This window comes from Eretmochelys imbricata, chromosome 11, assembly GCF_965152235.1.
Source record: "Eretmochelys imbricata isolate rEreImb1 chromosome 11, rEreImb1.hap1, whole genome shotgun sequence".
Classification (NCBI taxonomy): Eukaryota; Metazoa; Chordata; order Testudines; family Cheloniidae; genus Eretmochelys; species Eretmochelys imbricata.
In genome coordinates, this window is record NC_135582.1 from 6,636,431 (window position 1) to 6,663,824 (window position 27,394).

A 27,394-nucleotide genomic window follows, 5' to 3' on the forward strand; every position below is an offset into this window, starting at 1 on the left:
AAAAAAGATTCCAGAGGCAATCCTAGAAAGTACAGGCCAGTAAACCTAACTTCAGTGCTAGGCAAAATGGTTGAAACTATAGTAAAGACCAGAATTATCAGAAACAAAGATGAACATGGTATATTGGGGAACTGTCAACACAGCTTTTGTAAAGGGAAATCATGCCTCAGCAATCTATTAGAATTATTTGAGGGAGTCAGCAAGCATGTGAACAAAGGTGATCCAGTTGATATAGTGCGTCTTGACTTTCAGAAAGCCTTTGACAAGGTCCCCCACCAAAGGCTCTTAAGTGAAGTAAGTAGGCATGAGATAAGTGGGAAGGTTCTCACATGGATCAGTAACTGGTTAAAATACAGGAAACAAAGGGTAGGAATAAATGGTCAGTTTTCAGATTAGAGAGAGGAAAATGGTGGGGTCCCCAAGGATCCGTACTGGGACCTGTGCTGCTTAACATATTCATACATGAAGTAGAAAAGGCAGTGAACAGTGAGGTGGAAAAATTGCAGACGAAAAAAAAATTACTCAAGATAGCTAAGTGCAAAGCTGCCTGCAAAAAGTTACAAAGGGATCTCACAAAACTGGGTGGTAGGGAAACAAAATGGCAGATGAAATGCCAATGTGAATAAGTGCAAAGTAATGCATATTGAAAAACATAATCCCATCTATGCATACAAAATGATGGGGTCTAAATTAGCTGTTACACTCAAGAAAGATCTAGCAGACATTGTAGATAATTCTCTGAAAACATCCACTTAATGAGTTAGGAACCATTAGGAAAGGGAGTACTTGTGGCACCTTAGAGACTAACCAATTTATTTGAGCATGAGCTTTCGTGAGCTACAGATGCATCCGATGAAGTGAGCTGTAGCTCACGAAAGCTCATGCTCAAATAAATTGGTTAGTCTCTAAGGTGCCACAAGTCCTCCTTTTCTTTTTGCGAATACAGACTAACACGGCTGTTACTCTGAAACCTGTCATTAGGAAAGGGGTAGACAATAAGACAGAAAATATCATAATGTCACTATATAATCCATGGTACATCCACACCTTCAACAGTGCCTGCAGTTCTGGTCACCCCATTTTAAAAAAGGTATATTAGAATTGGAAAAGGTGCAGAGAAGGACAAGAAAAATTATCAGGGGTATGAGACACCTTCCATATGAGGAGAGATTAAAAAGACTGGGACTGTTCACCTTAGAAAAGAGATTACTAAAGGAGGATATGATAAAAGTCTATAAAACCATGAGTTATGTGGAAAAAGTGAATAGGGAAGTGTCATTCACTCTTTCACATAACACAAGAAGCAGGGGGCACACGATGAAATTAATAGGCATCAGGTTTAAAACAAAAAAAGGAAGTACTTCTTCACAAAATGCAACAGTCAGTGTGGGAATCTCATTGCCAAGGGATGATGTGAAGGCCAAAAGTATAACTGGGTTCCAAAAAAAAATAGATAAATTCATGGAGGATAGGTCCATCAACGGCTATTAGCCAAGATAGTCAAAGACGTAACTCCGTGCTCCGGATGTCCCTAAATATCTGCATAGATGTTGGGACTGGACAATAGGTGATGGATCATTTAATAATGGCCTTGTTTTCTTGATTCTCTCTGAAGCATCTGGCACTTGCCACTGTCAGAAAACAGAATACTGGGCAAGATGGACCATTGGTTTGCCCCAGTATGGCCATTCTTATGAACCACCAGTTTCTGCAGGAGTCTCTTGACACTACCACAATATAAATCTCAACAAAGTCAATGAAAGCTGTAGGATCTTACCAGTTTTAAGAATCAGACCAATATTTTATCTATTTATAACTTTTTTTTAAAGTGTATTGTGTACCTAAAACTTTGTATTCATTTGACTAGGTCCCTCTTCCCACTAGCTGTCATATGTCACTTGTCTTCTTAGATCTTAAGCTCTTTGAAGCACAGAACTTGTATTTGTATATGTTTGTACCGCACATAACAAAACGAGACCCTGCTCCTGACTGGGGTCTCTGAGTGTGACTGGAATATTAAATATTAATATATAATAATGCAACATTATTTACAAAGAAGCATGGATTTGATTAGGATCTGTTGCTAAATGAATCTACTTGTGAGTTTCCCAAAAGTAGATCGTGTCCCATCTTTCACAGAGTAGAAGAATCCAAATCTTTTTGTAATCTCTTAGAACACGTACAATGCTGTTCTGAGGTTCTAAACAGCAAGGCCTGCATTTCTGTTATTGCCATGGCTTAAATCACTACAGAAGAATACCAGAACATTTATTTTTATTAGGAATAAGCCAGAAAGCTGCAATGACACCAAAGTACATCTCAAGAGCTGGCCCATCCATACTTGAGAGCTACCTGCAATCTAAGCAACCATGGCAATATGTTGCTGGTTCACCAGTTTGCTAGTAATGAGACCATCAGAATTAACCTGAAAGTCTCCTTTTCCTGAACAAAATCCCAAGGCATATCCTAATGGGAATGAAAGAACACACCGCCATCTATGCTGTTCTTATGTCAACTTCCCAAACAGCTACATCACCACCAAAGATAAGGGCATGAGACCAGTGGATGAAATCCTGGCCCCACTGAAGTCAACGGCAAAACTACCGTCAACGCTAAAGGAGTCAGGATTTTACCTGGTAAAATATGAACTTTGAGACAGGATTTAATGAAAGCAGTGACACTGGCATCTGGCTGGGTGCAGGAGAATTATTAATTAGTGCCAGTGAGCACAAATGTCTCTCTTCCTCTCTGCACCAGGCAATGACAGAAAGGGAAGGAGTGTCTAACAATTTGGCTAGAACATTGGGGTAACTGACAAATGGAAACCCTGAGGCGCTAGGCACCTGCATGTGCATAAGTGCTGCTGTTAAGCCATCTGGTTTCTGCACTCAGGACACGCTGGGAGTGGATCCTTTAAAGAGAAAAGAATCCGAAGTGCAGACAAGAAGACTTTGATTGCACAACAGTGAGCGATGCCAGCGTAGTACATTCAAATAAGGATGACGGCTCTGGCTGTGCAAACACAACACCATGCTCTGCACGGTCCTGGAACTTGCTCATCAGGAACAGCATGATGAAAAGGAACACAGGAAACACTCAAGTGGGGGTGGGAAATGGGAGCATTGTGGTTATAATCAGGAAATAGCTAAACATACACTTGATGAGACAACAGTTCTAAAAGGCTTTGCATGCACTTTTCAGAGAGTACAGGGCTGACCCGAGGAGCGGGGAGGGTGAAATACACCTCCCCTTGCTGGCCTGGCCTCTGAACCAGGTTTCCTGCTGGGGAGGATTTTTCTCCCTCGTTCAGCTCAAGGAAGCACTGGTGAAGTAGGGATCACCTATACCACTCCTCCCTAGAGGGAAGAGGCTTTCTAGTCACCTTTCATCTCTGTGCTGGAGGCAGCTGCATTCTGGCTGGGCTATGTAGGGATGAGTTAAGGACAGGACCATGTTCTCTCTACCGTGGCCACCAGAGCTACTCATGTGCATGGCGAGTGTGTGACACAACCATTAAAACAGTTGTAGAGTTGCCATTGCAGCACACACTCCCTCTGAATCCGCAGGAATTCCTCCTCGGGATTCTGCCGCAGCACGACCTTTCCAGCGTGGAAGGCTGTGCCTTCTGAGTCCCAAACGAGCACGTGGGCTGACGTACATTCCAACTCTGCTTGCCCAGAGACGGGCCATGTCCCTAGAGCATCAGACACGCAGAGGAAGTGCCATGACTCAGGCTGGTTAACCACGAAAGGAGTTTTAGGGGAGAAGGGAAACAGGTTAGAGAGAGATCCCTACTGCTGACAAAACTGAACATTTGCCGAGCTCATACCTGTCTCCAAAGATATAACCCCAAAAGACTCAACACACCTCATAATCAATGTCCAGGTGATCCGAATCCCCCTTGGTTCGGAAATGCTGAGTGTGCTTGTCCACCGTGAAGTTCACTTGCTTGTTGAATCGCTCGATGAGAACCGAATGCCAGTGCTGATCATCCAGGAGGCTGCCCAGGGTGACTGACGTGTGGCTGGTACTGAAACGCAGCTTGGAATCTCCTGCAGGGGCAGACGCAGACAGAGGACACTATAGCGAGCCCTGGACTTCTGAACGGAAGCATTAAGGCTTCTGCGTCTGTGTGCTACTAACGAGATATCTAGTGTCCTGCCCCAAGAGAAACAGGGCCCAGGGTCAACCTGGCTTGGATTCTTTGGGGACAGTCTCTTCTTCAGCTGCCCCAATGCCCTGGTCAGGAATACGGAGGGGGATTTTCCCAGGTTGCTGCATAAGTCGTCATACATGGCAGCACTGCCAAACCTGTTCTGTTGCCTGTTACTCAGGTCTGAAGTGCAGCAGAGACCCTAACATTTTAAGAACGCCATCTGGCTTACACAAAAATCTGCCACCCATTAAAGGAACAGATGTAGCACAACTGTGGATTTCCACAAACATACAGTCTAATTACTCTTGATATTTCAGTCATCACTTTTTTTTTTCCCCCATTTTAACAACAAATTGTACCTAACCCTCCCTGGAGAAAACATTTTAGACCACGTGGCACTGGAAATCTAAGCAAGAATAGATATTTACAGAGGGCCAGATCTTAGTCTCCACTGCACTAGAAAAAATCTGGGATCATTCCTTTGATGTCTGTGGAGTAACTCCAGTTGCACAACAGTGCAACCGAGTTCAGAGTCCGACTCCAGTGAGGGAATAATCAGGCCCAGATCTCAAAGAGCTAAGTGCTTTTCTGTTTTCTAGCCAGGTTCCTGACTTAAGATTTCAGAGCTTCTGGTCTCTACTGTGCATTCTTTTCTTTTCTATTCATCAGTGGAAATGGAAGGATGCACATTTCAAAATGATTAGTCAAGCTGTGTATAAGATGAAAACCTTGGATCCAAAACTTGCCTCCCCTGACACACACACTTTGTGGTAGTCAAAATCCAGATTCAAATTTTGTGGCTCATGAAAGCTCTATTTTAGGTCCCAGAGTAAACAGACGTGATATCTCACAGCAATGCAACCAACTATGGTATCACGCTCTTATTCCTAAATTAAAAGTAGAGCTTTTTCTGAAGGGAGACGAGAAACCAACGGTGTCAGAGAATCCAGCGTTTAGAGCTTCATTCTGAAATGGATCTTTTGCATGCATATTGCACTATACGCTTACAGATAATGAATAACAGGAATATAGCATTATCAATGTGACCCTAAAAAAACAAGGAAAAAAGATTAGTTGTGTACAAAGCCAATTAATGAGTTTATGTAAAAACAAACGAAGAGCTGTGGAAAAAGTAATTATTTACCAGGTTTGTTTTAATGATTTCAGGTTGTTCTAATTGTCGGACAACTTCTGCTAACTCCCACAGACATAAGCTGAGAAGAGAAATAGATGCTGACTCATTTTACACTGGCCTTGTCTACACTAGGGAGTTTTACTAAAACTTCCCACCTTGGCTACGCAGGATTCAGCTCCACTGGTAATAACGAAAATGGGAACTGTAGCATACAAGTGGCACCACCGGCCTCCAGCATTTTACGCATCCATCTCATGCAGCCACACTATGAGCAGGGTTACACAATTGGTCCCACCACTGCTACCATCAGTGATCCTGATGCTGGGAAATCTGGAGCAACAGAACCTAAAGTAACCCATATTAACACAATGCCTTTGTCCCCTCTAGTGGTTTTCTGTATGGGAGCGTTAAAATACAAGCATTAGGGGTTCATGCTTTTAGATCAAGAGGGTTTGCGTTCTGGCCCCGCTGATAACACTTCCAGCAGGGGTCAGCATACTAGTATGGACAACCCTTTTTTCCTGGTCCAGGAGACAGTGCGTGGAGGTTCCTACCTGATACAGAACCACACTGTTTTAATCACAAGTATTAAATTGCACTAAGCCACAACTATGACTCAATGGCTACAGGGTTATTCACTATTATTCCATGGTTTAAATCAAATCAACCACTCACATTCTGAGCCACTGAAGTGAAGCCCTGCCAGAGAGCAGTCAGCTAAAAGAAGGAACAGATTTGCAAATATTCTCTCTGACCTATAGATGTCCCTGTGCTGAATTACTCAGGAGTTATGACTTCTGCTAAAGGAAAGGCCAAGGGTTTTGGATTTCCCCCCCAATATTGTACAGAGAGTATGTTCACTTCAGTGATCTGCCCTGTGGCATATAAAATCCAGCTGTGCGGTGCTTTAGTACCTCCTCCCACTGACATATCTATATGTGACGTACCCACTTGGGAAACGCAAACAGCTTTGTACAAAAGAAGAACTGAGCCAAACCGTCCCTCATCCCTCAAACCCAACTTGACCACACACTGATGGGACTCCATGCCTTAGCACTGCCTGGCTCTAGCCAGGCCCAGAAGCAAAAAGCACCAAAATACTTCAAGAAAGGCTGTTCTCCTGGCATCTTCAGCCCTACAAAGAAATACAAGAAATCTCCCTAGAAAGCTTGCCCTGGTCAGCTTTGCAGACCAAACACCTCTGAAGAGCTTTGGAGAAGCACCTACATTTGAGGAGCGGATTCCAACTCCTGAACCCTTTGGGTACACCAGTTGCTAGTATCAGGTGCTTTTCATTTTGAGAAAGAATAGCACAGATCCACACAAGCAGTTCACATTTAAGTAACATTATTGCTAGATGAATTAGAACAAAATCAGAGATGGAATCAGAACTTCAACAGTGCCTATGCAGCAAAGCAGCCCTAAAGCCATTTTAACCTCTATAAGGAGACCCTCAAGAGGTGCAGAGTCACTGTAGTGGCTCCTAATCCAAACCTCCACACTCTCAGTGTGAGGCAGTGTGTCTTGCGTAAAAGGAGGCATGGACAAGGCTTCCCTCATCTCCAGCAATCCTTGACTGCCAGAACATCTCCTTGGGCTCCTGGGAAGCAAAGATAAGCTACAGCAGCGCTGAGGTTGCTCTAATTTGCACCAGGAGTTCAAATTGGTAACAGGACTCAAGAGACCACAAAGGTGTCTTAAAATCACCTTAAATAAAGAAAAGAATCAAAGCCCGTGCATATTTTATTGAAAGTTTAAAAAGCAGGATGATGGGATGGAGTTTTCCCCTGCAACAGTCGGATATTTCTCAGCTTTCTAGTGCTACTGATCTGAAGCTGTTGTTTTGATGCAGGCGAATTCTGCTTTCCAGCACATGCCAACATTTTCCCTTAGGTTTCTTTTCCTTTTTCTGAACATATAGCAATGACAACACAGAGGTTAGCATGCTTCATCCAAAGAGGGGTTCTGTTCCAGGGAAAGGAAGACCCGTTTGCATCCTGAATGGAAACTACCCAGCCTAGACTTATTACTGGAGAGAAGCCACAGAAACGGTGAGCCAAATGCTAAACAAGACTGGATGGCTACCTGCAGAGCTTCGACAGATCCCTCCTCTGAAATGATGAACTTAAAAAGGAATCATTCTCTAAACAGAGAGAGGAAATTGTAGTTGAGATTCCAACTGAATCCCCCCCCGAGGCCTGATGTAGATCAAACAGGCAACAATATTTGCAGCTAGAAAAATAAAGGTAGTGTAGTACTCAGGAGATGTGGGTTCTATTTTTGGCTCTGCCACTGAGCTGCTGTGTGACTGCAGGCAAGTCACTTCACTTCTCTATTTCCCATCCCACTCATTGTCTTGTCTCTTCAGACGGCAAAACGTGTGGGGCAGGTACTGTCTTTTGCTGTGTGTATGCACAGCACAGAGTACAATGGAGCCTGATCTCAGTTGGGGCTTTGGAGTGCTGCCGAAATACAAATCATGAAAGGAAATGGAAAACAACTCTCATGGTAACGAACAAAAATATCAGCTCCTACCCAGGTTAATGTGCAAGGAGAGCTTCCCTTTCTGCAGCTCCAGTGTGATGTAGTCTCCGCGCTGTCCCTCTCCGTGAAATAAGACTCCATCCCCCTGCATGCTCTTGAACTTCAGGGAAACCACGTCTTTGAAGGTGCTCATCATTTTCTGATTGAATCTGTACAGGAGGGAACTTCTGCCATCAAAATCTGCTATGTCCGATTCTAAGGAGGAAAAGAAGGAAGATGAAAACATAAAGAGGTGGATTATCATTGAAGTCTCTCTTGATTTCACCGGGAGTTGGGGGCACTCAGAACGTGAGAAATATAGAAACCACCACACCATGCCACACTTAGTCCACTATCCCTTTCCATCAGCTTCTCTTATTTAGGCCATCAGTCCTGTGTAATTTTTTCCCTCTTTTCATGATTACCTTTTGTTATGTTAAGATTTTTTTCATCTGCCTGCTTTTTCATCATACCAGACATGCCACCACCACCAAAGCCATGTCCTGCCCTGTCCACTGTTTACATCCCAAGAACAGATATAAACAAATGTAAACATTCAGAACAGCTAGCCACTGCTTCAAATGCACAGTCCCAGTTGCTGTTCCAGTTTTTCCTATCAGGGAGTAGCTGTGTTAATCTGTATCCACAAAAACAACAAGCAGTCCGGTGGCACCTTAAAGACTAACAGATTTATTTGGGCATAAGCTTTCATGGGTAAAAAACCCACTTCTTCAGATGCATGGAGTGAAAATTACAGATGCAGGGAACATCATACATGAAGAGAAGGGAGTTATCTTACAAGTGGAGAACCAGTGTTGACAGGGCCAATTCAGTCAGGGTGGATGTAGTCCACTCCCAATAATTGACGAGGAGGTGTCAATACCAAGAGAGGGAAAGTTGCTTTTGTAGTGAGCCAGCCACTCCCTCTCCAAGCCCAAATTAATGGTGTTAAATTTGCAACTGAATTGTAGCTCTGCAGTTTCTCTTTGTAGTCTGTTTTTGAAGTTTTTTGGTTGAAGGATAGCTACTTTTAAATCTGCTACAGAACGTCTAGGGAGATTGAACTGTTCTCCTACTGGCTTTTGCATGTTCCCATCCCTGATCTCTGATTTGTGTCCATTTATTTTTTTACACAGACACTGTCTGGTTTGGCCAATGTACATGGCAGAGGGATATTGCCACATGAAGGCATATATCACATTAGTAGATGTGCAGGTGAATGAGTCCCTGATGGCGTGACTCATGTGGTTGGGTCCGCTGATGGCGTCGCTAGAGTAGATATGGGGACAGAGCAGGCAATGAGGTTTGTCATAGGGATTGGTTCCTGGGTTCATGTTTCTGTGGTGTGGTGTGTAGTTGCTCATGAGTATTTGCTACAGGTTGGGGGGCTGTCCGTAAGCGAGGACTGGCCTGTCTCCCAAGGTCTGTGAGAGTGAGGGATTGTTTTCCAGGATAGGTTGTAGATCGTTGATGATGTGCTGGAGAGGTTTTCGTTGGGGGCTGTACGAGATGGCCAGTGGTGTTCTGTTTTCCCTATGTTACGAAAGACTCTATGAAGCTGTATCTATACCTTAGATGACAGGTTTCAGAGTAACAGCCGTGTTAGTCTGTATTCGCAAAAAGAAAAGGAGTACTTGTGGCACCTAAGAGACTAACCAATTTATTTGAGCATAAGCTTTCGTGAGCTACAGCTCACTTCATCAGATGCATACTGTGGAAAGTGTAGAAGGTCTTTTTATACACACACAAAGCATGAAAAAATACCTCCTCCCACCCCACGCTCCTGCTGGTAATAGCTTATCTAAAGCGATCACTCTCCTTACAATGTGTATGATAATCAAGTGTGTATGATAACAAAACCTATCCTGAAGGATGACCCAACACTCTCACAAATCTTGGGAGACAGGCCAGTCCTTGCCTACAGACAGCCCCCCAACCTGAAGCAAATACTCACCAGCAACCACATACCACACAACAGAACCACTAACCCAGGAACCTAGCCTTGCAACAAAGCCCGTTGCCAACTGTGCCCACATATCTATTCAGGGGACACCATCACAGGGCCTAATAACACCAGCCACACTATCAGAGGCTCCTTCACCTGCACATCCACCAATGTGATATATGCCATCATGTGTCAGCAATGCCCCTCTCCCATGTACATTGGTCAAACTGGACAGTCTCTAAGTAAAAGAATAAATGGACACAAATCAGATGTCAAGAATTATAACATTCATAAACCAGTCGGAGAACACTTCAATCTCTCTGGTCACTCGATCTCAGACCTAAAGGTTGCAATATTAAAACAAAAAAACTTCAAATCCAGACTCCAGCGAGAAACTGTTGAATTGGAATTCATTTGCAAATTGGATACAATTAACTTAGGCTTGAATAGATACTGGGAGTGGCTAAGTCATTATGCAAGGTAACCTATTTCCCCTTGTTTTTTCCTACGCCACCCCGACATTCATGTTAAACCCTGGATTTGAGCTGAAAATGGCCCACCTTGATTATCATACACATTGTAAGGAGAATGGTCACTTTAGATAAGCTATCACCAGCAGGAGAGTGGGGTGGGAGGAGGTATTTTTTCATGCTTTGTGTGTATATAAAAAGATCTTCTACACTTTCCACAGTATGCATCCGATGAAGTGAACTGTAGCTCACAAAAGCTTATGCTCAAATAAATTGGTTAGTCTCTAAGGTGCCACAAGTACTCCTTTTCTTTTTGCGTATACCTTAGATATGTCTCCCTCCACTTGTGTAACCAGATAAACATAATCTTACCTCAAATAAATATTCCTCCCTCCTAGGGGTATCCGCATGTCAATGATGATCTTACCAAGCATGCTTCTGACCTTGGCTGGAGGTATCATTCCAATGCTATGTCAGAACGCTTTTAAAGGAGTAAGGCGTCTATAATTCTCATAACCCATCTTAGCATCCACTCTACACTCTGTTAACAGGCCACATGGGCAGATTAACTGAGTTGTCACAAACACATCCTTTTGGAGCCACGTCACCACAGCTCGGCCAGTAGGGACAACTCTGCTTGTTCCTCTTTAGACAAGATAAACTGGAGTGTGGGGCAACTTCAGACCAAGCTTTTAAGGAGTTTGTCTTTAAAAATGATGACAAAACTCACAAAGGAGCCAATGATTTGTTGTCATGCACCCTGACACCAGTGACTTCTAGATGTCAGCATGATAGCATGTTTGATATCACACTGATATCTGGCTAAATGTTTCTAATTGCTGTAATAATCATAGAACAAACATGGTTTGGGACAACTGAGAAGATACCTCAGAAACATGGTATTTAGTGCATCTATAGCACCATAACTTCACATGGGGCTTTACAGAGAGTTAAGGACCAAAAGGAAGCACTGGAAACCTTGTAAGAAATGGGAATGCTGTGGTCGCCTCCAGAGTGCATCCCTTGTGGCCCCTCATGGCCCTGCAGGGCACTGACTTCAGTGGCCACTCGGGTTCTTCCAGTCAATTACCCAGACCAGATTACTTTGTGTGGTCTGGTTTAACAACTTTCTTTAGTGAGTACAAACTACTCTTTTGTCTCTGAAGTTCTCACCCACTTTGGGCCCATATAAGAGTCCCAGGAAAGTTTCCTTCCCCCTGTTCAGGAAGCCTCAGCCCTCCAACTAGAGCTGGGTAATTCAGGCAGCTATTAATGCCCTTCAGAAGACAGGGGTCCCCTGCTTTCCTCCTGGAAGCTGGGCTGTAGGTTAGGTCACCAGCAAGACCACAAACAGCTACTTCCCCAGCTGACCCTTTTCCCCCAATTAATCCTTTCACGCTCAGACTGGGAGGGCTTAGCAGGCAGACCTTCTTCAGTTGGAGTCTCCACTGCTATGAGGGAGGAGACAGCATATATGCTGGTCCCCTTGCCAGATCTCAAACCAATTGGCTGGGAGAGAAGGAGTTTTGTCCCGCCCTCTCTGTAAGACTCCTGGTCCCAGCCTTTAAAGAAACAACAACAGGTTCTCCTCTGCCCACCCACCCCCTGCAAACACTACTTATTCCCAGAACTGCTTCATCTCTACCAATATCTCCTATTTCTTAGGTCCTTGTGTCTATAAGACCGCCCCAAAAATCTTAAAGGGCCAGGACTACAGGATAGCGGTGGGCTGGCCCCTAGCTCCTACTGCCCTTAAAGGGACTAAGCCGGTCACAGAAAGCTACCGTATATTAGATTTCGGATGTATTTTGCAACTTAGAGCACCGAATTCTGCTCTTTATTTATGCTCCTGTAACTCACTAAAACAGGAGCACGGCAGGAGCCCAAGTTAGAACAGGACTTGGGACCAGATGTCAATAAGAGATATCCAGATAAGCATCCAAACTTTTAGATACTTATCCCAACTGAACCAAACACCTAAACCTTATGAGGGTCATGCATCACTGGCCACTTTCAGTTTTCCACTAGGCAACAGCATCACACATGCTTTACGATACCACCCATCTTCTTCTTAGCGTATGCGCAATGTGCCTCGGGTAGCACATGACGAGGATTCATCACTGAATCCTTAGCTGGATCATTAGTTTCCCTGGCTCGGGCCCTGTACTGATGGGGAGTGTGAAGTAGACACTGATCCATGCCCCGCACTGACAGCATCATGAAAAAAACCTGTTATTGCAGAGCTTTGCCTCTCTGGGGGGAACAAAGATCCCTGAATGAAACAAGAACATGACATATAAATGCTAACACTCTGACATCCGAAAGTCATTACTAGCAGTTTGCATGACAACAAATCATTGGCTTCTATTTAAACATGGCAAGATCCATCTCAGGTCAAACACAGACACTTTACAGCACCTGAAAAATACCCCTCTAAAGATGATGTCTTCAGTTTTTCTGTTAGATACAAGGTATGTATGGAATAAATTTCTAGTAAAAGGTCAAAGATCAGGAATTTTAGAAGGCTCAGAAGAAACACGGGAGATCCAGTCTAGCCAAAATACAATGTAGAGAATAATTCTTCACTTCCCCCTAAGGATATCAGGGTCTTTTGTATCTCTAAATTTTCAGACTCCTCCATCACCCCTATAAAAGGCTGATAAAAATTAGCACAGTATGATAGACAGATTAAAGTAAAAGCAGTTCTTTTTTTCCCTTTAGGACAGTGCCAGATTCCCAAATCATGCACAATATAGAGGAAGATTTTCCATGTGTTGAAATATAGTGACTGTCAAACTCAGAGGTTGCAAAGTTTATGTTCATTTCAAAAATCTGTATTAGAAATGAGTGAACAGATTTTTTTTGGTTTGTTAGCAATTCTGAAAAATTGGCAACAACAACAAAAAGGTTGAACCAAAAATTAAATTTTCCATTTTTTTTGGCAAATTGAAAAGTAAAATAAAAAATGTTTTGTTCACGACATTTTGTTCCACCCAAAATAAAATGTATTGATTTTGAGGTTTTTTTCAAGTCCTTTTTTAAAGGAAAATTTTCTTTAATTTCAAAAGTTGCTTCAAATAAAAAAAAGTAAACACTTGTGACGGGTCGGACCAGATGGCTATAGGAGAGTAATAGAAGGCAGATATATTAGCCCCAGGCTAAGTAGGTCCCGTTTCCCTGGGTAAGGTAACAGGGAAGGTTTCAGAACAATCAGGAACCTTCTGGAGACAATTAAGACAGGCTGATTAGAACACCTGCAGCCAATCAAGAAGCTGCTAGAATCAATTAAGGCAGGGTAATCAGGGCACCTGGGTTTTAAAAAGGAGCTCACTTCAGTTTGTGGTGTGCGTGTGAGGAGCTGGGAGCAAGAGGCACTAGGAGCTGAGAGCGAGAACGCGGATTGTTTGAGGACTGAGGTGTACAAGCATTATCAGACACCAGGAGGAAGGTCCTATGGTGAGGATAAAGAAGGTGTTGGGAGGAGGCCACGGGGAAGTAGCCCAGGGAGTTGTAGCTGTCGCACAGCTGATCCAGGAGGCACTCTAGACAGCTGCATTCCACAGAGCCCTGGGCTGGAACCCGGAGTAGAGGGCGGGCCTGGGTTCCCCCAAATCCTCCCAATTCCTGGTCAGACACAGGAGGAGTCGACCTGGACTGTGGGTTCAGAAAAACGGCCAAGCTGAGGGCTGCCGTGAAGCTCCAAGGCGAGCAAACCCGCCAATAAGCGCAAGACCCACCAAGGTAGAGCAGGAACTTTGTCACACACTTCATTTCAAAAGTGTTGAAACAAAACTTTTTGAGTTTTTAGGATTTTTTTCCTACTGAAATTATTTGGTGAAATTGAAATGAATTCACAAAATATTTTGGTGATGCTGAATCTGCATCCTTACCCCCCTCCAAAAAAAAAAATGCTGAAAAAAGTTTCACTCCACTCTAATCAGGATACTTCTCCATACTGTCCAGATCTCAGAGCCACCAGAACTGAGCTAAATATTTCCCAGAAGTAGCATTTTTTTCAAACAAAAATCCTAGTTCTTTTTGCTTCTGGCTGGGTTGGAAATAATGCCTTTCCTAGGGTAGCCATTCCTAGGTTATGTAGGTATTTCTGCTCCCAGACACAGGAGCAATGTGAAAACATTGCTGAAGTTCAGTTCAGGTTCTAGGCTCAAGGGTTGAGTCTGGTTTTTGTTAGCACTGGAGTTTCTTTTAAAACTCTAGATCTTTTGGAAACACAGTAATCTGAGGAAGGGTTTACTGGCCACCAGGTTAACTCGAGCAGTTAAGGGTTACATTGTGCCTGCTTCTGAACAGCTGCTGTAGAAAAGGCAGAGGTACAGGGAGCCCACTGCACAGGAAGCAGAAATGATTTGTCCGCCAGCACACTACTGCATGAAGAGAGATGTTGGCCAGCAGTGGCAGCCACGCTGACCAGCCCAGAGGAAACATACCGGGGCGAGGAGACTGTGTGGTCCTCTTCCATGAAGAAAAGAGCACCAAGACAGCTGCACTGGGGGGAGAGCGTACGTGTGACACCTTTTTAAAGAAGCTCCCCCTAGGTCTGGAAACCGTATGTTGCACGCAAGCATAAACAACAAGCTTTACCCTCATTTCACTCTTATCATTCAGAGTCTGGAGGGCATCTTCAAGGCATCTGCCACTTGCAAAGGGAGGAGACGGGGGGGATGTGCAACCTCATCCCTCCCCCCCATGCCGCCACTAAAGGATGCCTTTATTTTACAGCCCCCAGGGGCCCTACTGGCAGAGCAAAGATGCTCCGAATGGTTGTATCTCCTGACTGGCCTTGCTAGCCCCGCTCCTGCTGCTGCTTTGTGGGCAACAAACTCCACAGCAGATAAGGGAGTCTAGGAAGCATGTGCCTCTGTCCCTATACATCTTGCAGTTTCACTGCCCGCAGTCTAGGGAATTACTCTGACCGAACACCTCCACAGCCTAGTGCTTGAACAACATGCTTCGTCTCCATTGCCAGGGCATGGCTATCTCTTAAGAAGCAAAAATTTGGCCATTTGTCTTATGCTAGCAGTTATGAAAACTTCACTGACCTCACCTCCACCCATGGGTGCTTTCTGCGGTGCATTCATTTGATCTCATGACATGAAAAACATGTTAGAAGGAAAGAAAAATAAAAAGGTCCAGCCAATAGCTTGTAATTTTTAAAAACACAGTATCACATTGTGTTCCCGGGAACGCTGCCCATGGAAGACGAGGAATCAGACCCCTGATCTGCAAAGGTGGAGAGCTGTAACTCCCCAAAAGAAGTAGAATCTCACATCCCATTGCATGATCGCCCACCGTTCCCCAGCCTGTTAGCTGAATTTATACCTGATCCTGCTGATGCCTTTTGGACCATTACTCAGTTGTAGAATATGAACAGCATTTTCAGTGTAGCCATAAATCTCCTCCTATAGAAAAGGGTGGGTCAGCAGGATTTTTCCAGCGTTTAGCTAACAAGACTTTTCCAAAGTATTAAGATACCCCTGTTTCCCTCACAATATCCAAAACAATCAACTTGCCATTTGTCTGCACATGTCCTCTGCTATAACTTTGGCTATTTCTTATAATCACTTCACTATTTGGGATTCTGTAGCAAAGGGTCTGTGAGAGTTTGCATTATAATCCCTTTATGTACAGGATTTATGTTTAACTCATGAAAAATTCTTTCTAGGCTGCAATTTTGGGTACAAGTTCTCTTAGCTGCATGATTTTATTTTTATATTTAAGGTTATAGGGGGAGGAGTATGGTTATTTCAGGTGGGGGGGGGGACAAATCATTTTGCATTTGAAACTTTCTTTTTCTTCCCCTCTCTGTGCTGCTTTTAAGAGAAGAAACAAACAACCTCCATGTGGTATAGCTGAATTCTGCCTGATTTTACAGCCTATGAACCCTCTGTTAATTGTCAAGGCAGTTACTGTATGAGTAGGGCCCTACCAAATTCATGTTCCATTATGGTCAATTTCACGGCCACAGGATTTGAAAATTGATACATTTCACATTTTCAGATTTTTACATCTGAAATTTCACTGTGTTGTAACCTTGGGGGTCCCGACCCAAAAGAGGATTGGGGGTCGGTCACAAACCTGTTGCAAGGGGGTCATGACATTGCCACCCTCACTTCTGTGCAGCCTTCAGAGCTGGACTATGAAGGCAGCAACTGCAGGGCTTCCTGCGGCCGCAGGACATTCCCGGAGGTCGAGGTGGGTCTGATCTCACCCACCACCACTCAGAGCAGCTGTGCAGGAGATGGACAAGCCCTGTCCCTCCCCAGCCCAGCTGGAGCTAGGAGACCCCTTTGCCGGGGTGCTCCTAGGAACAAGGGGACATCAGATTTCACAGGGAAGGGCTTATTTCACAGTCAGTAATGCTTTTTTCACGGCCGTGAAATTGGTAGGGCCCTATGAATGCGTAGAGGATGGGTAAGCGTGTTTGTGAATACAGACCTAGCTTCATTGCTTTAAATATCATATTTCAGATACAGGAAACCCATCTTAAGTGGGTATTCGAGGGCCCAGCAGAAATTTGTTTCCCAGCAGGGACGATTTTTTAAAAAAGGATGACAACCAATCACATTAGGATCCTAGAATGTATTTTAGAGCTTGTGCACATTCGTGGCAGCACGCAATGCACATGTAGCTGCAGGCTGCAGTGAAAGACGGGCTGTATGCATCCTCACTGCAGCGTGTAGTTGCACCCAACAGTGAAAGGCTCCAGCATGGGGGAGGCAGGAGCCTTTCTCTGCAGCCCCCCCACCAGAGACGCTCTTTGCTGCTGGAGTCTTTCAGTGGGGCAGACAAAAGCTCCAACAGCAGCAACGTACTGCACTGCGAAAAGCAGTCGTGGAGATGTGGGAGGCATTGCTTGAGCATGTACAGCGCCATGTAGGGGACATAACCTAGGATTCAGGCGAGTAAGGCACTTCGCTCACCTAAGTAGTGCTTCCCGGCTACACTGCTATTTATACTTGTGCTAGCTGGGCGTGCCGTGTCTGTACACTAGACTCCGCTGCGTAGACCTACCCTTAAAATGTCGATCAAAAACAAGGGTTTTCTTATTGGAGGTAGGGTTGCCTGTTCAGGGTCCACTGGAATAATTTTTAGGACTACAGAATAAAGTTAACACAGGTCTGGTGTTCATCATTTAAAAGCCAGCATTCCCCAGCAGAGCGTTAGTGGATGGGTCTCAGGACAGGGTTAGCAAATGTTGCCATTCAACGTGTTTCAGCCCTAAAGCACTTCAGTAGGACTGATCTGGCAGCATGCTTGATGCTCGAGAAGTCCTAGATGCTCCCACAGCAGTCACTACCGAAAGCCAACGTTTCCCAACAGCTGAGCACAGTGAGCCACTGGCTGGGGCTGGAGGCTTTGACCATAACGGGACTTGACTCTGAAAGTTATTTAGCAGTGCCAAGCAGAGAACTCGAGGTTGCTCCTCTCCAGTGCAAGCAGGAACATAAGAATGGCCCTACTGGGTTAGACCAAAGGTCCATCTAGCCCAGTATCCTGTCTTCCAACAGCAGCCAATGTCGGGTGCTTCAGAGGGAATGAACAGAACAGGTAATCATCAAGTGATCCATCCCCTGTCGCCCATTTCCAACTTCTGGCAAACAGAGACTAGGGACACCATCCCTGCCCATCCTGGTTAATAGCCATTGATGGACCTATCCTCCATGAATTTATCTAGTTCTTTTTTGAACTCTGTTATGGTCTTGGCCTTAACAACATTCTCTGGCAACGAGTTCCACAGACTGACTGGGTGTTGTGCGAAGAAATGCTTCCATTTGTTTGTTTTAAACCTGCTGCCTATTAATTTCATTTGGTGACTCCCTAGTTCTTGTGTTATGTGAAGAAGTAAATAACACTTCCTTATTTACTTTCTCCACGTCAGTCCTGATTTATAGACCTCTATCATCTCCCCCCTTAGCCTTCTCTTTTTGAAAGCTGAAAAGTCCCAGTCTTATTAATCTCTCCTCATAGGAAAGCTGTTCCATATCCCTAACCATTTTTGTTGCCCTTTTCTGTACCTTTTCCAGTCCCAATATATCTTTTTTGAGATGGGGTGACCAGGTCTGCACACAATATTCAAGATGTGGGCATACCAGGGATTTATATATACCCTACATGCTGGCACAAGAAAGATTAAACTCTAGACCCAGCTATAGCACTGAAAAAATTGCCTAAAGAGCTGGAAGTCTCAAGCCACTTGTGCACCTGCTCTCTTTCTCTCAAAAATTCAGGGTTAAAAAGGAGCAGATGTGAGCAGAGGATGTCTGAGGAAATGCAAGGCACTCGTGCACTCACCCGCATGCCAATGAGGAGCTTAGCAGCATGCTCCCCTCTTTGGCTGCACAGCAGTCACACAACCATGGGTCCATTAATGCAAGACCAGGTTCCCTGGTATTTCTGGGCCAGCTGATCACTCTTTATCTTCTGTTTATGAGTGGGATCCAAAGCCCACTGAAGTCAACAGGAATTTTTCCACTGACTTAAACAGACTTTGGATCAGACGCTCTGGGCTTGATTCTCATTTATACTGAGAATCCTTTATGCCACTCCGGCAGCGTCAACGGGCCTTAGTGTAGCTGCGAATCAGGCCCTTACAATCACTTTTACATGCCACAGAGGTGTAAAGGCGCTTTGGTGAGGGAGAAGTAGCCCCCCAGATGAGCAACACTCTAGACCAGAGGTTCCCAAACTGCGGGGAACATCCCCCAGGGGAAGCGACAAGGTCATCAAGTGGGGGCAGAGAGGAACAGAGTCGCTTCCCAGTCAGCCACACCCTGCAGGCCCCTCCCAGCGACGGCGCTGGGAAGCTTCTGCCATCACCTGACTGGACATTTTGCCCTGGCTTAGGGAGGTGGCTTCGCTAAGTTTGGGGGCCTACATACTGTTTTGCCCTGGGCAGAGCCATCTTTAGGGTATGGCGAATCAGGGTGACCACTTCAGACCCCGCGCTTTGGGGGGCCCTGAGGGCTGGTGCGATTGGCCGGTGCGGTCGGTCTCGAAAGTGATGGATTCGTCACTTCCACCCCAGGCCTGCACCCTCCTAGGGACAGCTCTGGCCCTGGTGCCCGGAATTGCTGTCAGCAGGCCTGGGTAAGAGTGAACCAGGGGCACCCCTGCCTCCCCACCTTCCATAGGCACCCTGTACCCCGCACTCCGCCTCACACGGGCACCCTATATCTCCCAGACACCCAGAACCTCCCATCCCCCTCTGCTCCCCAAGAAACCACCACCCCCTGCACCCTGCTGCCCCCAGCACTACCTGTTTAGCTGGCTGGGCTATCCATCTCCGGTGGAAACAAGGTGGGAAAGTGGCAGACATCGGAGCTAGGTTATCTTTCAAAGAGTCTCACTCTCCTTCCTTCAGGAGCCAGGTTATGCTTCAGGCCAGCTGGAGCCTTCAGTCAGCTTTTTTCCTAGCTGGCCCTTTTCCATTCACTCCTTTCACCTGTCAACTTGGAGAGGTTCACAGAAGCCACCTCCTCTGCTGCTTGTGTACAGAGCGCTCTGAGAGAGCTCTTCTGTCTTGGGCCCAGGGGCACATTATACAGTTATCCGACTAGTTGCACTCATTCCCTTTAAATTACCTCCTCACAGGTAGCCTGGGCCCAGACTCCCCTTAAAGGGGCCAGCAACCTCATGCCAGACAGGTAAACTGAGGCAAAGAAGTCAAATGACTTTTCCAACACCACAGGAGGACTGGCGATCAGAAGCAGTACTTTAAAATCAGTGGTTCTGGCTTGTGCTCATGAGTCTAGATCACATATTTATCCTCCTCACCCACACACGACTAGTTTGATTGACTCTGTAAACTGTTATCGATTAAATGTCAGTTAACTTGCATGTCAGACAGGGCACACCAGGGAAAGTCATGGACTGTCCTGCCCTAAGGTAGTTTGTATTTCTTCAGTCGATTCAGAGAGTGTAGTTATCATGGGTGATTGCAAGTTCAAAATATAATTTTTAAGAGGATCTTTGCCTTTATTTATACTGAAAGTTTGATAGCAGGTCATGTGCTTCCTTGTTTTCCTCCCTTCCTTAATCCTCTGCCTCTAACTCTTCCTCCTGGACTGGAGTATTACAGTGCATGTCACAAAGAATTCCCCCTCAGTGACCCCTTATGTGAGAGAATAAACCGGAATATTTTGCACATCCAAGAAAGGGCAGATGAGTGGCCTCTAATTTTGACTATATAGCAGGCCTGCTTTCATACAAGACGAAGGTCAGCATTGTCTTGACACAGAAGGGGAAAACTTTTTTTTTTTTTTACGCCATTGGAAGATTCATGCCAAGCTGCACAATTCAGCTGAATGAAGAAAAAGTGGATTCAATTTCAAATAATAAAATCATAAGGTGAAATCCTGGCCCTGTTTAGGTCAATGGAAAAATTCCCAGTGGCTTCAACAGGATCAGCATTTAGCAGTCATCCAGAGCTGCCCCCACCTTCCTCAGTGTCCCCTACAGTTTATTGTTAGCACCTTGGGCCACTGATTTTAATAGTGAGGCATCCACACCTTTGTTTGGGAGGCTAGTCCATGGTGTAACCCATCTCACTGCAGACCTCTATACCAAACCTGCAGCCACAACAGACACCGCACCCCTCCAGGGAGAGGGTGACCTTCCAGCGTGATGTTTGCTTCTCATGCTCCAGTACCGCTTGGAGTGGAGTGGGATCTGATTCCTGCTGATGGAGTACTCTTCCTGTTTAAAACAGGAAATCTCTATCTCTCCGCAAACACAAGAACGTAAGAACGGCCATACTAGGTCAGACCACAGGTCCATCACGCCCAGTATCCTGTCCTCTGACACTGGCCAATGGCAGGTGCCCCAAAGGGAATGAACAGACAGGTAATCATCAAGTGATCCATGCCCTGTCACCCAATTCCAGCTTCTGGCAAACAGAGACTAGTGACACCATTCCTGCCCATCCTGGCTAATAGCCATTGATGGACCTATCTTCCATGAATCTATCTAGCTCCCTTTTGAACCCCAAGCACAGTTCCGGACATCCCCTCTCGTGCGACTGATCCTCCCCCTCCACACACGTGCGTGACTTAGGAGTTTGTGGGAGGGGGTTGAGAAAAAAGGTCAGCATGGTGTGCCAGGGTCCCTCCTGAGTCCCTACCCGACCACAATTTGGGTGGCCCTCCATTGTTTGCGGCCCACAAGGGAATCTCCAAACAGAAAACAAACCAACAAAAGGAGTCTTTTCCCTCTCCCCCGCCCCTGGGAGATGGAGAATCAGAGTCAAAGAAAAAGGTGGTCAGTCACTTAGGCAGTCTTTGGGTCAGCCCTTTGGCTTATCTGTCCATTCTAGTGTCCTCCCTCAAAAGTTCAGGTCTGCCTCCAGCCCCTCCTTTTGGTCACCGTTTCTTTACACCTGGTCCATACAGGATCAGAGGCAGCAGGGTCTGCAACAGTCTGTCTCCTCATCCGTCTGTCCCTGTAGCCATCAGTCTCCAAGACAGAGCAGTCCTCCCTCTCGTCACCATGCTTAAAAAAGGTCAGGTCTTCCCTTTTTAAGCTGCCTCCCTCCAGCCCGGGAAAGGTGTGTCTGGTTAGTGCTGGCTGAGCCCGTAAGGGCTCGTTAGCCTCCTCTCTGCTGGAACGAGGGTGTGTCCCCTCACAGTCACACATTGGTTCTCGTGCCTTCCTATCAGAGGTGCTGATCCAGTGGCTTTACTGGAGCGAGAAGATGGGTGGGGGGAGACACCCAGATTTTCTGAAGCCGGCCCTGATAGTCATCCTAAACTTTCCTTGTCATAACTTCCTCCCACTATGCCTAGTTAGGCCCCAATGTAGCAGCTGAAATAGTTCCTCCAACTTCAGTATTACAAATATTTGTAGATTATCATGCTGTTCCACCTCCAATCTCACCTTCCCCCATCCATGCACGGACACGCTGAGTCATCTCTTAGCCAAGGTACACATCATGGTTCTTATAGATCAAGCCCTTCAGCCCCCTTATTATTTTTGTTGCTATTCTTTTGAACTCCCCTCTGTTTGTTGGGATGTTTTCAGGGCCAGAATTGTGCACAGTGGGCCAGATCATCTGCTGGTGTCTATTTAGTTATATTGAAGACAATGGAGCTGGACTGATTTTCATCGTCTGGAGATCTGGCCCAGTAAGTGCCCGACACAGTAGAACTGTAAAGATGCAAGTTTGGGGGTCAAATTTTGAAAATGGCTCTACAACTAAAAATGCAAGGGTGCACAGGTTTAGAAAGGTCAAGATGAATTTGTTCAAGCAAAGAGCATAGACAGCTAAATAATAGATCTGTACATTCAATGATATGCCATACAAAAATTAGAAAGGTGCCTTTAAATAAATGCAATAAATATTCCAACATACTCTCTAAAATATCTATGAATTCCTTGATTATATTTCCATTTTACTTTAGTCTCAGACCCTTATCCTTTATACCTATTTAATTCCCTATAAATGCAGGGTATGGGGCAAAGATGATGTTATAAGGTATTAGTGGACGGGAGCTCAGCCAACAAGTAATGCTCATCGGTCATGAAAGCTACAACTCCAATCAGATATTATGGTGGTGCATGTTCAGATTAGATGAAAAGATATACTCGGACCTGGTACATTCCCTGGGGCTTCCTGGAACATTAACAATGTTGTTTGATGACATTTGCGTTAAAGGCACTTACTGTATGAGCAACCATAGACCTCAACTCTCAGGCCTATTCTTCCACTGGGATTCCATTTCAGAGGGACAAAGCGCAGGAAGCGGGTTTTCACGGAGTGCAGAAGTTTGTGATGTACGACACTGTCAGCATTAGTGTTCCCTGTGAAGACCTGCAAGGAAAGGAAGCTCCGGTGAGACTTTTAACAGTCAGTTAGTTGTGAGCAATGAAAAAATAAAAACAAACTCAAACTCAACAAAAAAATAAAACTTTCGATGGACTGAGGAAAGACTGCAGGATCTCAAAGACCAGGTTTGACTGAGATAAGCATCTAAGCTTCGGGAACCTAACTGAAGCATCTTGAAATGATCTACTGCTGAAATGCAGCTACCCTTATGGTGGAATACAGCACCTATTTAAAGATGCACAGCAGCTCTACAAAAAACAATATGCTACAGTTTTGACAGAACATTTTTTTTGGTTGAAAAATTCCATTTCATCAGACTTAGGAGCAGGGACTGTCTTTTGGTTCTGTGTTTGTACAGCACCTATCACACTGGCTCCTGGTCACTACCATAGACACTGACAAAAAATGAGTGGGTGCTTAGCACCCACTGGTAGCCAGCTCCTCCCTTCCCCACCAGCGGCCCCAACGATCAACTCCTCACCCTCCGTCCCAGCACCTCCCACGATTAGCTGTTTCGTGGCGTGCAGGAGGCACTGGGAGGGAGAGGGAAGGAGCAGGGATGGGGTGTTCTCAGAGTAGGGGGTGGAACTGGACAGGAAGAGTGAAGTGGGGTGGGGGTGGGGCCTGGGGCAGAGCAGGGGCAGGGATGGGGGTGGGGGCAGAGCAGGACACTGAGCACCTCTGGGCCTGGAGGAAGCCAGCACCTATGGTCACTACAGTAACGCAAATAAGAATGTTTCTCAGAACTCACAACTACCCAGGTGATCAGGGCATTCTCCAGGGCTGTGAGAAACCCAGGGTCAAATCCCTCCTCTGAATCAGGCATATTCAGAGTGTCCTAACCACCCAAGTGAGTGTCCTAACCACCAGGCTATTGGCTAGTCTGTAGTGGGGTGTCTTTCTGTTTGCTTCTCCACTCCGGAAAGGTCTCATTTTCATTCCACTTCACAACAAATTTCAAAACCTCCAAATATTTTCACAACACAAGTTTTCTGGCCAGCGCTAATACTTATTTAACTATTCTGAGAATGAACTGTGTGAGAGAACTATGTTTTGAGAATGAACAGGCTGTCTCTTTAAATGCACTTAAAAAAATCTCAGTGGGTTGCCTGGATAGATAAGAGAATCTGAACCCTATTCAACCCTGGTGTAAATGAGCCCAGCTACGCTGATGTGAATGGAGTTGAACCCACGTAATTTGCTGCATTCATTCCTTTGAACATAAAGGCTGAATTTGGCCCTCTGAGTGCAAAGGTGTTGAATGGACTAGAGACATTACTAAAATAACATTGGGCCAGATGTTGGGCTGGGGTAAATTGGAATAGTTCTATTAAAGTCAACAGAGCTATGCTGATTTACATCAGCTGAAGATCTGGTACACTGCCTCTTAAATTAGTCTTTGGCAAAACTGCTGTAACACTCAAACTGAACGTCTTATCTATGTCTGCGTGTGGAAAGACAGAAGAAAGTTCAATTAGAAGACATGTCAGCTCATCCAAGCTGATGCATTAAAAAGACATCAGGCTCAGGATTTGGTCTCCGTATCACTTGACACACATGCAGGGCAGCAAACAGCAACTTATTTACAGATCTACAGAAGCAGGCTCCTGTAGTGATGCCGATGATTATCTGCTCTCTCACTTTATTAGGCAGGTAATGGGGTGGGTTTGAACTGTGAACAGAAGGAGAAGCACTGGCATAGTCCAGGCAGACTTGAGGTTAACTATCTTCCAGAGGAGCTATTTTAGGATGTAGCTTCTTCTGTTTTTCCTGCCAAAGACCAACTGATGAACCAAGCTGAAAACGAGATTATGAATGTGCAGTGTCCCACAACACAGATGTTTGCAATTTACATTATTACAGCCTTGAACTAAGGAAGCGCAGGTGCAGAAGCACTTGTCTACCTTGCAGATTTTGCCTATGTCATCTCTGTGATCTGCCATTACACCCAAGCAAATGGAGACAGGGAACAACTAACAAGAAGAAACTTGATTCAAAATACCAAGTAGCTCCTCCAAGGGATCTAAATGAATGAAAAAGTGATCAAATCAAAGTTGTAAGTGTCAAAATGACACTCCCATAAAAAAACAACGCCTTTCTTCCTTATAAACAATCCTATTAGTGTGGGAAAGCTCGTGCGTGATCTATAAGAAGTGACAACCATTACACAGAACAGACCGGCATCTGAATATCTCACGGGGGACTTCTGAAACATTCTGTTGAACATGGATTTCAAGCAAAGTGTGAACTGCCTGTTCACATATGACGAAGCTGGAGCACAGGGAGTAAAACGCTGGTCGTCTTGTCAGATTTTCTAGCTTGAAAGAGGCTTTGATTATGGAGTACCTATACCAGTCCTAGGGATATAAATGAACTTCAGATGTCTTCAAGTTTCAGCGAATTAGACTTTACTTGAATGGGGTTGTTCAGTTTTGGGAGCTGAATGGTGGTGTTAGGGTTTTAGAGGTCAATGACTAAAAACAAGCCCCGCACTAGGAATCTGTCACCTCTACCTATATCAGTGGTGGGCAACCCGCGGCCCAGCAGGGTAATCTACTGGCAGGCCGCAAGACAGTTTGTTTACAATGGCAGCGGCCGTGGTTCCCCGTTCCTGGCCAATGGGAGCTGTGGGAAGTGGCGCAGGCCAAAAGGATGTGCTGGCTACTGCTTCCTGCAGCTCCCATTGACTGGGAATGGTGAACCAATGTAAACAAACTGTCTGGCGGCCCGCCAACATATTACCCTGACAGGCCGCATGAGGCCCGCAGGCCACAGGTTGTCCACCACTGACCTATATCCATCCACAAAACACCACGTAATAGACTGAAAGGTTCCATGATGTGAAAAGCACTGTACAATCCTGGTAAGACTGCACTGAATCTAAGCAATCCTTCCATTCAATGTGATGCCACAGTATTTCCATGGAATCGTCAAAATTGCGTCAATGCCTTCTCCTGGCACGATGGATCTGAACAGTTCTCTGCAGCCACCATGATCTATCATGACAATGAATATGAACCATTTAGTCTCACTGGAAAGAAAACACCACAACAGTTTTAGGAGTTTCATTGGTATTGGTATCGTCTAAACCTCTCTATTTTCCAACAAGGGGATGGAGGACACTTTCAGATAAGGGAAATTTCCCTGTAGAAGAGGTGGACAGTAAGAGGAAGGAAATGCACTGAGATGTGTGACTGTCCAGCACTTGGTAATGAACTCCAGGTCCCCTTGCTAAGAATTACATGTGTTATATATTGAGAGTGCAGATTGTGCTTGAGCAATACAGCGTCTTAGTGACTTCTCTTCCCCACATTACTGAGAACTGACGAATTCTGTGCATAAGCACAGATATGAAGCAGTCAAGGAGGAGGAGGATAGAGTAATGCAGTGCACTCCACCCTAACCCCTCATTGTATTGCATAATCTGCTCAAGCAGGAAGGACACGTGCATCGGATATGCTCCATTACATGCATAATCTGTCTCGTTAGCTGCATTGCAAATAAAGGCATAAATGCTGATAACACTGTAAATAGCCTTAGGTAGATTGCCCCTCCCCCCCAAAAATCAATTTTTCATCTGGAAAATCCAAATGAAATATTTTATTTTGCTAATTGGACCCAAATTGGAATATTTCATTTTATTGGACTGACCACAAATGTTCAATTTTGAATCAGCAAACAAGATATTAAACTGTATTTCCTTTTTAAGCACATTGTCTTAGTGGGAGAATGAGGGCATTAGGCTTTCTGGCTGGACTGTATCTCCCATAATACACCTGGCCCATAAGAGACATACAACTCCCATAATGCAAGACAAATGTTGCTTAATGTTGATCTGGTTCAAAATGAAGCATTTCATGTCAATTTAACAAAATGAAACAAGTGAGGTAAATAGAACCCATGAGGTAAATAGAACGGAGCATAAACACTGCCAAATTAAATGTAAAAATGTAATCAGAAAAGTCAAAAAGGAGTTTGAAGAACAGCTAGCCAAAATCTCAAAGGTAATAACAAAATGTTTTTTAAGTATATCAGAAGCAGGAAGCCTGCTAAGCAACCAGTGGGGCCCCTGGACAATCGAGATACAAAAGGAGCACTTAAAGATGATAGAGCCATCGCGGAGAAACTAAATGAATTATTTGCTTCAGTCTTCACAGCTGAGGATGTTAGGGAGATTCCCAAACCTGAGCAGTCTTTTGTAGGTGATAAATCTGAGGAATTGTCACAGATTGAAGTGTCACTAGAGGAGGTTTTGGAATTAATTGAGAAACTTAACAGGAACAAGTCACCGGGACCACATGGCATTCACCCAAGAGTTCTGAAA

The 27,394-nt window shown here is 45.0% G+C and overlaps 1 protein-coding gene across 1 annotated transcript in view; it reads right to left on the bottom strand.

Annotated features, from left to right (window-relative positions):
- CNTNAP5 (contactin associated protein family member 5) overlaps positions 1–27,394 on the bottom strand; it is a 414,256-nt gene that overhangs the window by 202,406 nt on the left and 184,456 nt on the right. The window contains exons 4-6 of the mRNA XM_077829822.1: positions 22,908–23,055; positions 7,827–8,030; positions 3,868–4,052 (exon numbers count right to left, since the gene is read on the bottom strand). Of these exons, the coding sequence (XP_077685948.1) occupies positions 3,868–4,052; positions 7,827–8,030; positions 22,908–23,055 (537 nt within the window). The remainder of the gene's footprint in view (positions 1–3,867; positions 4,053–7,826; positions 8,031–22,907; positions 23,056–27,394) is intronic.